The 12,265-nt window shown below is 50.4% G+C and overlaps 3 protein-coding genes across 3 annotated transcripts; 1 reads left to right on the top strand and 2 right to left on the bottom strand.

Annotated features, from left to right (window-relative positions):
* Nucleotides 1-494: 494 nt before the first annotated feature.
* On the bottom strand, nucleotides 495-1,517 carry BGZ61DRAFT_316041 (uncharacterized protein; the record flags this gene model as incomplete). Its single annotated transcript, XM_046238868.1, has 1 exon — nucleotides 495-1,517. A coding segment is annotated over one exon (1,023 nt), but the record flags the coding sequence as incomplete, so codon positions are not given.
* Nucleotides 1,518-3,854: 2,337 nt separating this feature from the next.
* On the top strand, nucleotides 3,855-4,096 carry BGZ61DRAFT_373278 (uncharacterized protein; the record flags this gene model as incomplete). The annotated part of the gene is made up of 2 exons (XM_046242239.1): nucleotides 3,855-3,965; nucleotides 4,022-4,096. Coding segments are annotated over 2 exons (186 nt in total), but the record flags the coding sequence as incomplete, so codon positions are not given.
* Nucleotides 4,097-4,368: 272 nt separating this feature from the next.
* Nucleotides 4,369-5,609, bottom strand: BGZ61DRAFT_500477 (phosphatidylserine decarboxylase; the record flags this gene model as incomplete). Its single annotated transcript, XM_046251548.1, has 5 exons — nucleotides 4,369-4,570; nucleotides 4,650-5,208; nucleotides 5,269-5,404; nucleotides 5,455-5,496; nucleotides 5,550-5,609. The coding sequence occupies 5 exons, from the start codon at nucleotides 5,607-5,609 to the stop codon at nucleotides 4,369-4,371; spliced, it is 999 nt and encodes a 332-aa protein (XP_046094490.1).
* Nucleotides 5,610-12,265: the final 6,656 nt, after the last annotated feature.

Genomic DNA, 12,265 nt, shown 5'->3' on the forward strand with positions numbered 1-12,265 from the left:
GAAAAGCCCCCTCGTTAATTCTGCCGATCTCATCCCGGGCACACACCGCACGAAGGATCCAAGCAGTTATGGCGTATTAGTATTGCTAACCCCAACGCACTGTTCACTTGGGCGACAAACCTCCTGTAGTCGTTGCATACCGGTTTACTGACTATTATGGCGGCCCTCTCCAAGGAGTTATCGGGACGTGCCTTCCACGGCTCCTCAAGCCTCATCTTGTAGGCCCGCTCCTCTCTCCTCTGTGCCTGCTCTCTCTGACGCCGATCAAGCGCTTCATCTGTTAACTCCCCTATGTTTAGTAACCCGAACACTTCTTCAAGGTCATCGTCCGACTCTTCAACAATGTCCAACTCATGCGGCAAGACTAGGTGCTTGTGGACAAAGTACGCGATCAGCTGCTTTTCCGCGTGGTACGCGTTAAATCGCCCTGATAACCCCTGATCATATTGATGCGGTGCTGGGGCAAACCCAACCACTCTGCAAAGGCGAAGAACCTCGTCCGTCCAGTCTCTTCCAGCGACCTGGAAGCTTTCGCTTTGCAGGTGCGACCAGCCGCTCATCGCAGAGACTTCTGGAAGCCCTCCGTCGCGAGACATGCGAGCAACCGTCTTCCTTAAGGAGGGCAGGCCGTATTGAGTCGTCAGAGAAAGCGCAGTATCATCACCTAGGGGCCGCCAGAAAGCGAATCCGTCTAGCTGGGGAAAGCTTGGCTCATCTGCCGCATCGTTGAGGAGGCGGACAATGTCTCTGCGGTCCCTGTCCCTCGCGTACGTATCTTCCTTATAGATGGGCTCAGAGTTCGAACCGCCACCTGCGCGTGCTCTTCGTGATTGCGCATTCTTCCCCAGTGGGTTCGCAAAATCAACAGCTCGCAGAAGCCGGTTACCTTCGACGCATGTCAGAGACTTGTCAGCTCCGTACCCCAACAAGACCTCCACATTTTCCAGCCGGCCCCACAACGCCGCCTCCATGAGCGCAGTTCGACCCTCCACGTCTGCAGCATTTGCATCGGCGCCTTTCGAGAGAAGGAGTTTAACCATCTGGGGATATGCCTCGCATGCAGCCATGTGCAGCGCAGTCGTCCCCGACGTCTTAACGGTGTTATCTTCCGCGCTTGCCTCCTCGCCGTCTTCATCATCTTCTTCAGACGAGTAATGCTGAGATATCTCCCATGATTCGATCCCGTGAAGAAATATTTCCGCTTCCTGGGAGGTCTCGAGGTACTCTCGAATATATGGGAGCTTGCCCTGCACCATCTGGCTCGTCGCATTGACTATCTTTCTCAACGAAAAATCATCACATATGAGCTCGGTCTCGACTGCGTCCGTCCACTTCCGCTTAGCTTCGACTCGCTCCTTGAAGGCAGCCCTCAATCGGTCTGCTTCATCATCTGATAGAACTTCGTCCTGGGGCACACGAGCTCCACCTGCAACAAATCTCATATTCGTCTTGTCGATCTCGTAGGCAGCGTTCCCAGGATGCGCGCCTATTGGAAATTTGATTTCGTAGCTCAGAGAGCGGAATCTGCCGTTGCGAATAGCGTCGAAATGAGCGACACGGAAATGGCGTCGCTTGTAGTTTCCATCGAAGCCATGATGATGTATCTCGTCACACGACGGGCACAGAACGTATAGGTTGTGATCGTCCCACCACTGAACCCTAGCTGTTGTTAATGCTTGTATTGCTGTTTCCATCTTGGACTTGTCGTAAACTTGCAGCTTTGTGAATATAGCTGCGTAGATCGCGAATACTGTACTTACAGCATCACAATAGCGGACAACCGGAGACCGTTAATGTGGCACGGCATTTAATTCTAAAGCATTGACGTGCGGGGTAGGCTAGATATAAGTTCGGCGTCTCACATTAAGCTTTCATGAGGCAGCGACGGACGTGGAAGTAGTATTCATCACCGTGATAAACACAGCGTCCAGAAATAGCATGTCGGATTGTAGCTTTCCCGTACGAATCCCTTCTTCTTGATCCGGAAGTTACAGTGTCTTAGCTCGGGGCCGTGGTGTCGCTAATAAGAGTCTTGCAATGACCGCCACCAGCACGACGCTTGATTCCCGATAATTTCTCGTCAAGCATGCGGGCAGATCTGCACACGCAGATGCTCCGTGGCCAAACAGTTAGTTTGGTTCGGGCCGTTATACCTATGCTAACGATTAGATATCGCATTACCGCTTTTTATGCGTGCATTCCATTCAACGTGGCGACTAGATGCATGTCTGCGCTTTTCACGACGTGGCCACCTATGACTGCTTGTATCAACGCTTTGAACCCCCGGCATTTGTGAGCATACGTCACTCGAAGCGGGTGTACACCCTCACGGAAGTCGGCCGGTCACACAATATACGTTCGACGTCATTGTTGCATAAGCTGCGCAACGCTACCCAATTGCCTCATCACCCGCTCTATGAAAATGGAGATTCGTGTCTGCGTGGGCAAGTCTCGGCAAATGCAAGTATGCATCGAGCAGAAGTGTGAATGGCTAGAGTTTGGCGCACTGCTTTTGTCGATGTAACCAAGGGAATTGAAAGATTCTCACTAGGATGACGAATTCCCCTCATCATCTCTCGGAGCCCTATTTTCTCGTCTCCCTCGAGATTAAAGCCTGGCAATAATTACTGTCACTTCTCTCCAGCCATCTGATTGTACGTGTTCAAACGATGGCATCCGGCGACACAGTTGAGATTTCTCGCCTAGATCTTCAAGACCTCAGTACTAGGGGGGTCTCGTCATTTCACTTCAGCTCAACCCCCCGTTCGTCCCTCACGGGGGGGCGAGCGACTAGACAAAAGGCTAGCGACTTAACAAATCTAGGTACCTCAATCTACACCAAAATTTTGGTGTGAGCAATGTACCTTCATTATAGCGATTGCATGGGGTACCCGTTGGATCATGTGTGGGGCAAGCCCCAAGGCGATCCAACTAAGCGGTAAGTTGCATCAAGTATGTTCCAAACAGAAAGTCGGGGTGGTGTGTAAGTGACCGACCACAACACCAAATTCATCATTTCTAGTCATCTATTTCGTCTTTTGGGATCAGAAATTCGCCCTGACTAACATAGATGACATCCTCAGAGATAACCTCAATTCCATCAGCTTCCAAAGTCAACAGTTGCTTTCCAACAGCCTGTTGCTGTGCATCAGAAGTGATGAAGTTGACAGCTTCTTGAACCACTTCGGGGTCGTAGTCTCTTGGCCAAGCTACTGTTCCTTGCCATCTTCCCTCAGCTATTCCTAGCCGCTGAAGCTGGCGATGAAGAGCATATCTGTGTGCAAGCCACTGACTTGAAGCAAGGTGAGCGCGCCGGTCTGACTTACACCACCAGTCAGCGCGTTTTAGCTGCAGCTGTGACAGTGGCTTCCAGGCTGTTCTGGAGTTTGAATAGATGACTTCCAGCTTCAAAGTCGTAATAATTACTAGGCCTGACATGTGACCTGATATCTCAGGTCAGGCAAGCGCCTCAATGCGTACGCCATTGCCGCCAGCTCCCCAGAAAACGGGTTCTGCTTTGTCCTCATGCCAAGTGTAAAGGAAAACCGCTCAAGCCTCTTGCTCTCTTCATTATCGCGGATTACGTGTGTTCTCAGTTCTTGAGGAGATGGCAGACTAGGCTGGTTTGCACCCTCTCTTGATTTACTACAAGACTTGGTCTCAACGTAATTATGACGTCAGGCACATAAAACATGATGGCAAATCGTCGTCACTCGGTTCAATCTTTTCTTTGCAACGTCTCCAATATCTCTCCCAGCCTCAATCTCCCCCTTCCATTCGTACGCAGGTCGGTTTATCGAAGAATTCAACATGCCGACCGAGGTCAAAGATAAGAAGTCGCAACCTATTAAGGAGGGGATGAAGTACGGACACCTTTTCGCGGCGGAAAGCGTGAGGGTGACGTTGAAAGAGTCGTGATGACCGAGGGAGAGGCAAAAGAGGCAGATGTCAAGAACCCACCAAAGGTGCCTGGAATCCAACCTTCGACGTAGTTGAGGAGCTCTAAACTGACTACTGCTAGGTCCTCTTCACCGACCAACTTGGCCATCGTGTTGCACATAATCCCGGCACGCTTAAACATGTGACGAAGGAGTAAATCTACACTGAGTAGATGGTAGGATGAATTTATGATCGCTCAAGAACCTCGATTTGCAATCTACTTCGCTCTCGACCAAAAGAAAAAGCCGCATACGCGATTAATGACTGTATTGAGTGTGATCAGTAGCCAAGCGCATCATTGAAGGGCCCGCATTTCTTTGATGAAGAGTTAAGCGCACGGTGCTGGACTATTGCGTAAAGAAAGTGTTGCAATTTATCCATAGTAAATACTAAAACAACTGACAGATAAGCTCAGTGCTCCTACGTCGCCTATGGTTTGGCCGAGCCCAAACTCATACCCACGTGGACCGATACCTGGATTCGCTGCCGACTGAGATCCCCAAGGTCTTCGTCAAACTCCACACGTCCCTTCTGGAAAGCCACAATGATTGACGAGCCGCCAAACTGGAAGAGGCCGAGCTCATCTCCCTTTTTTACTTCTGCTCCAGGCTCCTGCCATTTCTTTTGAAAGCTGATGGAAGATGATTAGTGCCGGCCAAGCAGGTTTGTGCTAGTGAAGATGTATGGGAGTGACCAGAAACAAAACTCACTCGACAGTTCCCACGTTGGTGGCCCCAATCGCAACAAACAAGACGTCGTGAAAAGATTCGGTTTCGATGACAAGATAGCCTCTCGCGTTGCGTGTGAGTATGTCCACATCACTGTTCAGTGCGACAGGGTCGACCTGGTAATAGTCCCCCGGGACACTGCGGAACAATTTTATCCTCCCAGTGACCGGTGAATGATACCGATGATAATCCTGCGGGGAGAGGCGAAAAGACGCAATGGCGCCATCTCGGAACTGCGAACCGAGAGCAGTATCCATCACCAGGCTGGCAATACTAAAATTGTGTCCTTTGATCCAGAGCTGCTTTGTCTCCGAGACTGTCTCGTAAACCACAACGCGGCTATCCGCTACCACCACAGCTGACGAAGGTTCGTCTGGCTTGTATATTGGCCGAGAGCCTGGAGCGTGGTGTCTGATAAAGAAGTCCTCAAAAGTAGAGTACTGAGAGATGTCAGACGGAGTGAAGTCGTCCATGCTGATGTTGTAGGTCCCGACGAAGCGCTGGATCTTATTCCGCGAAGCAAGTGTGACTTCAGTTCTGCCTGTATGTACCATCAGCAGCTGTCACGCCGCAGCATTCACGAACCTGGTAGTGACATTACCTTCTCTCACTGACTTGTTGTGTATGTACCGTCGCATGAGGTGCGTTGTGTCCAGCCATTCTGTCACCGGGTTAAACAGTAGAAGCAATTTTAACTTCTTCAGGAGGGGCTGTTGCTCGCGCGTGAGCCGCCCGGTCTGATGTACGTATTAGCTGGTGGCCACCGCTGAATTTCAAGCCTGCTCACCGTGCGATCAACGGTTTTCCAGCCATACTCTCGGTTTTCAGCCTTTCCAAATGTTAAGCCGTGAGTCGCAATGGTTCAAACTTTTCTGTACTAACGAGATGGATCCAAGAGAGGAGGTGGTTCAAAACAGCGTGGAAGAAATCAGAAATGCCCATTTTCGCAATGTCGTTGTAAGTTTGATGTGTTCATTCGCGTATTCAATGTCTGATCTGCTGGATGCAAAATACGGGCGGGGGGAGAAAATAGCTATTCCAGCCGTTTCATCAAGTTGGGGTTGGTACAAGTTACAACAATGTGATGCGCGCATGACGCATTAGTGATACTGCTCGTGAGTCATTGCACAGGCCACAGATAGTGCGTCCCAAGGCAAGCAAGGGGCAAGACGCATACTCAATTACATCATAATGCCAGTAGTAGGGACGTTGTATTTATGACAAAGATACCATTTCTATGTTGCTAGGCATTCATTGGTAGGTATCCCATCATATCTACCTCATCCAGTGTGTCCAACAACCAAGTGGAGCAAAAATTGGACCCCTTACTTTGCTTGGTTGACAGTACCCCCTTGCTTGACTTGGTTTACTCGACGAAAGTGCCTTACTTTACTTGGTTGGTTGACATTACTCGACTGATTACCGACTATATTCGTTTTTCTCTTTCTACTCCTGGTGGTAGATCTACGTTAACATGCCGCTTTAAAGTAGGTGCTTCTGGCATTTAATCGCTGCTATAGTGTCCGAACTGAGCCGATTCCGTTCATCCGTAATCACCTTCTTCGTCTGTAAAAAGACACGCTCACACTCAGCGCTCATTGCTGGACAGCTGAACAAGTCAAAGGCCATCCTGGACAGCACAGGGTAGTCACATACATGACGAACCCACCATTCCAGAGGATCCTCAACGTCTAGGTCTGCCTTATTTGTCCTGGCTATAAACTTATCCAGCTCAGACGTCAGTCTTGCCCGCTTCTTTGTTCGTGTACCTGAACCCACAGCAGCAGCAAGCCTCCAACGCCGCTTACGAGCTTGTTGGAGTGGATCAAGTGTCATATTGCAGTTCACAAGAACCTCTTCATCCATCTCCTCCAGCTCCTTCTCCTGTCGTGCTCGGTCTACTGGATCAGCTTCTGCCGCTGCTGCCTCGTACTGTGCGAACACCTCCTGCACCACTCTCTTTGCTGCACTTATCCATTGCTTGTTGTGACTCCATTCAAGCTCAAAGTATGTAAACTTATTCGCTGAATGCAAGGCCACTGCACATCGGTACGCAGGAGTCGCATCTGTAAGTCCAAAATACTGTTCCAGCTTGAGGCGAGCAGCATCAATAGCGTGAGAATAGTATGTTGACACCACGTTAGGGTGATCATCTGCGAATCTCCCAGCCTCCTGAAGCTTCTTGAAGAGTACATCTAGCGACTCGATAGTCTCGTGTAGTGAGCCATATGATCCCTCCGAACCAGCCTTATTCGCTCAGCCCTCCATACGTTTTGTTAGATATTTGAAAGGCTTGAGGATGCCGAGGAAGTGTTCCAGATCGATCCAATCCTGTGGAGTCAGGAGATCCTGTGAAATGTCGTATCCTTCAGCACCGACTGGGCTATAGTTGAGAAAGAACAGATTAATGGCCAGGGGTCTGCATCTATCCACCAAAAGTAGACGCGCCATCTACTATTGATAGAAAGCTGTGCTTACTACCCATTCTACCCTGCCTGCTGCCAAGCTTCTATCCTTTCTATCACGGCCTCATCAACATAGATTCAAGTGGGTAGATTGCCAAGAAATCATTGATGTATATTTACATCAAATTCTTAGTAATCTGACAGAGACGTGAGGTACCGGAACCTCAAAAACGCCAGCAATTTCCGCCGCTAGATCAGCGCCTGGATCAGCCACCAATGCCCCAAGCGGCCCAATTCCACTTCACATCTGCTATTTCCGCTGCCTTCGTGATATTGTTATTATCCCGGCGCCATAATTGACCCGAGCCGGCGAGGCACTCAACGTGGATAGACACATATATCCTGCTGGCACACTAGCAGATCAGCAGCCACCATTCACCCTTAGGAGTACAGAGATCGAGGCGCTTGAGGATGAACTAGGCCAGCAGGTTGATGAGGGGAATGGGGGTGGATGGTCTGATGATGGCGTTGAGGGATTGTGAGGCTGATGCTGGCGGGATATCCTTGATCCGCTGTGGCGTTTGAGGCGTTCTGTATCACCGTAGATGGCATCTACGTTGATAGGTAGGGTCTATTTCTATCAATTCAACGTCAGGTCGGCTTAGTAAGTCATCTATTCTATCACTGTTGAGGTGGTTGTGGATAGAAGTGGGTAGTGCATTGGCGTGGCGGAGTTTCAAAGCTCTTTTAATTATGGAATATACAGAATTCCAGCGGATACCACCATCAACCAGGACCCTTGTGTAGAGGTGTTCGATGCCGCCTTCCTCGTAAGCCTGCAGGATGTACTGTTTCAGCCGCTCCCGTCGCTGGTCGCTTCTGTTAATCCATATGTGTGAAAGGCTTCTAGCGAGTTGATTCAACTAACTAGTCCCTATGCTGTTTACTTTCAAGATGAAGAAAGGAAAGAATGTAAATACAAACTGGGTGCGTGAAGACGCGTTATATCTTCTTTAATATAGAAGATTCGAGAATCAACTCGATGGCGCTGTGGAGAAGAATTCAGGCTTGGCGGCAGAGCCGCCAGCCAAGTGGGCCTGACCCGTTACAATATGCAGAAGTTATGGAGCTTGCCAATACAGCTATGCTTCCTCCATATCTCAACCGCTCGTCATCGGAGGCACCACGCAGCTGTTGTTCCAGCTTGCTAACACCCTGCCCAAAGAGCAGAGCTTTGACGATGATATTCAGCATATGACCCACGCAACGAAGGCGACTCTCACGTTTGATCGTCGGGTACTGTTTCGCCAGCTCCTGAATGCACGTGTCGTTATTTGCTGCATTGTCCATCATGAAGAAGCCAATGGTTGGGGAGACGTCATAAAAAGTGATGACGGTCGACAAGACCTTGGCAATGTTCTCGCCGGAATGAGGACCCTTCAGAGGGGGGAGGTCTAGAAGAGCCGTTTGTAACTTGTGGTTCTCATCCAGGAAGTGAGCAACAATGGCAAGATAGCTTGTCCCCTCTTCAGATGTCCACGCATCCGTCGAAATATGGACCTTGCTTTTGGAGGAATGGAGCCTTGCCCTTAGCCAAAAGCGCCTCCCAGCATCGCCAACCCACTTCTCTTTGACCCAACTGCCAAGAGTTGACGGGAAATGTGAGATCAAGGTCAATCACCCAGTCCGTAAAATCATCCTTGAATTTCAGGTCGCTGAACACCACGCGTCGGCTTCCGAGGTACCTCGTGAGGCCTGCTGCCCTCTTGGCTATGCTAAATGGATCGGGCCCTATTGATTTATAACCAAATTCCTCCAGTCTATGTTGCTGTTTCAGGTGGTAGATGATGCTGGTCGTGCTCTCACTGGCAAACAGCGCAGCATCGTGATGACCACTAATATGGCAGTACTTGCAGAGCCAATACTTATTGTCTCCGTCCGTTGTAAGTTGTGCGCCGTGCCTGTAGATCGCTGAAGGTTGAGACTTGGAGTTGATCGCGCGCTTATGGTGCTGGCGGTAGCGGATGGAACTTAGAATGGATTCATGCGAGCGGTACGCTGGATAGAGCAGCTCTACCGCAGCCTTAGTGCCCGGCGCAACTCTGTTCGAACCGTGATGCGACGACTGTGGTTGTCATCTGCTAATATAAACTGCTCGACTGACCAGTTTATATGTTGGGATCCAAAGGGCATTATAGACGCAAGGCGTAGTGCTTGATTTTCGAACCCCCCGGTTGGACAGCCGCAGCACAAGTCCAGCCAGCCAGAGTCAGTAGCGAAATCATGGTGCGGCCTTGCCATTGCTCCAGTCAAGCGACTGGGATGAAGATCCGGCATATGATGAATTCCCGCCTACTTGCATTCACTCTGAATGGAAATTGCTTTTGAAGAAAGGAGAAAGACGGACGAAGCTCACGTATAGCCCAGAACTTGAGCAAGATCTTGTGCTGGCGCCTGGTGCGTTCTGGAACAAGTCTTTGAAGCAAATGGTCGAGGATCACCTCAAACAGAACACACCAAAGGGTAAACTCTACGAACCCGAAGAGACTAGCGTCGTCGTATCTGTCTCGGACCGAGCCGCACGAAATCTATCGAAGGGATACCCCAAATTTAACGACAAGTTTTCCTGGACCAGCCCATATCCTTTAAGGTCCGACTAATTGCGGAAAGCGATACCTCTACTCCAGTTCTCTCGTAGAGGAAGGTAATTATCTCACATCGAAACATATCCGGCTCCTCCAGGAGCTGACTACGTAGGATCTCTTGCATATAAGGTGTAATGTTACTGCCTCGGCCGACACGGGTAAGGGGATTCGACGGGGTTGGAGGCGCTTTCGTCGTGGGGAGGCATCGTTGGTTCGATCATTTTCTCTGGGCAGTGTGGTCGCAGCAGCCGACGGTTTTGCCTATCTCGTCAGTCGACAAGCCGCTCTTGATCATAGCATCGATCTGGTTATGAGAGACTGAGCCGCGGCGTCATCGTTACAGGACTGTTAGTAACGAGCCCGTTGTAGCTTTGTTGAAGTGAGGCCGTAGTGATTGATTGATTGATTGGTTGAATCCTACACGGTTGTGGCCGCTTTTTATCTGCAGCTATGCCCGGCTAACAGGATCCGGCGAACAGCCGACACGTCCATCTGGTGGACGCCCCACTTCGCCTGGTTGTTGAAACAAGGCCAGCTGTCCCCGGGTTTCCCGTTTTGAACTTCGTTTGCTATTTCCAACCAAATTTGCATGCTTTCTGTTGGAGAATGTGCAATCTTCCGCCTGCTCTTTCTCGTTCCTTGAATTCTCATCTGTTGTTCCTAGAAACATCTAATTCGTGTCCTCGTATCGCGGCTCTGTCGGTGCCAAAGCACCATATCATGCGGCCTTAATACCTACAGTCTCCCCCCAGCGATCGGCTTCATCTGTGTGATGTTCTCCCTCGTACCCCCAAGGCTCTTTGTGTACATTATCTTTTGTATCCTTCTAGTTTCGTTGCCTCCTGCTGGGTTCCTATGTGGCAATGTATTCGTTCTGTGTGTGCGACCACTCGCGATGGTGACTATAGCTGGCATCAACCGCTTCGTGTAGTGCGATGCTCCGCTCGTTTCGAGATGTTGAATTACTGAGTATGAGAGCTCCTGCATGACGTCCGCAGACCTTGTTGAGTGGCGAAGGGGGACCAATCCTCCGCAACTGTGTTTTGGGGGGAGCGACAGTGGGCAGGTCTGTCTGTGATCTGTAGTATTGTGTGGCATCGTTCGTAGCATGCCGGGTGTCTGGTGCTCCGCCACGCAGGAGGTGATACCGTTCTGTCCAAGATCTCGTCGTAGTGGGACGTCGCAAACGTTTGGGCTTTGTCGTCGCACTACACGGAATATGTCGTTGCTCAGCTAAGGTCGCTATCGTTGGCGGACGCGTGGTTTTCGCGGCGTGCTCTCAATATTTCGCGCTCTGATCCCGCCCGCGACCGCAATCCGACCTCTGCGGAAATCGAAACACCGCGGGGGAAGATGTAGCGATACGTCGAGGCCATTACGGCTACGGGCGGGAGTGTTGTGTTCTTTATGTGGCTGTTGTTTCAAAAATTTGGTTCTCGCTGGTGATGATGTTTTTCTTCACCATTACACTGGTTAAAGGCCAGGGAAGGAGGAGACCTTTGAGACGCGGGAGGAGCGGGGAGTCCCACTTCAGGAATCGCCTGCCATCCAGCATCACGTACGGAAGGCTATATCTAGCACTGGGTCAAAACGCATTTTCCATCCATTTTCGTCAATACAGGGACCCCACCCCACACCACCCTTGCCGCCGGACCCCCCTGAGTATATGGATTAATCAATATCCATGTACACCCTACTACCTAAAGGTATTTGAAAATGTGTGCGAGCGGCCCGTCCGGGGGCGGACGAGCATTTACGTGGCCGTTCGCCCCCAGACGGGCCGCTCGTATATTTATCCCTCTTCATTTAACGCAATGTCCTAGATCTATCATAATTCGTTATAGCCCCAACTCTTCTGTACTGCCCCGGCCGGGCCCGTACTCAACATGCTACGATCTTATGGGATAACCCCTCTTGGGTCTCCTGTCCGTATTGTGGCACCCTCCTAGCCGACAAGCCCTCCAACGCTTCCTCTGACGATAACCTTAAAGAGGTGGACTTCCAGAACCTACCCGACCGAACCCGAAAGGCCTTTAAAGCGACCGAACGCCCCCAACCGGCACTGTACGCCTCAAACGCCGAGTCGCCCGCGGTGTCTACTCATCGAGCCGGCGCAACCGCTTTCTCTTCTGCTCTTCGAGAAGCTGATAAAGCCCGCCAGACTAGCATTCAGAACGACAAGAGTAAGGCCGAACAGAGTAGTACGAAGCTTATACAGCCCCGTAAGATCGGGATTTCGTTATACTTATATGCTGGGAATTACTATATAGCCGAGTCTGGTAGTATCGAGACTCTTAAGTAGTTCGACGTCATAGCCGTATATAGATTTCCGATAGCAGTACAGTTCAGTACAGCCCTGGAAACGGATACACACCAGCAGTTAGTGTCCGCTATCATCAAAGGGTTCTTCTCGAACTCGGGGGAGTAGGCAAAACTGGCTAAACAGGAGTGGACAGCTATTCCTATCGATAGGAAGCCACTAAGCCTGAACTTGAACATTCGGTTCTGTGAGGCAGCGTACGAGTCCACTTAGCTATAGGCATTCCTA

The sequence above is a fragment of the Ilyonectria robusta genome (assembly GCF_021365365.1).
Source record: "Ilyonectria robusta strain PMI_751 chromosome Unknown BGZ61scaffold_58, whole genome shotgun sequence".
NCBI lineage: Eukaryota > Fungi > Ascomycota > Sordariomycetes > Hypocreales > Nectriaceae > Ilyonectria > Ilyonectria robusta.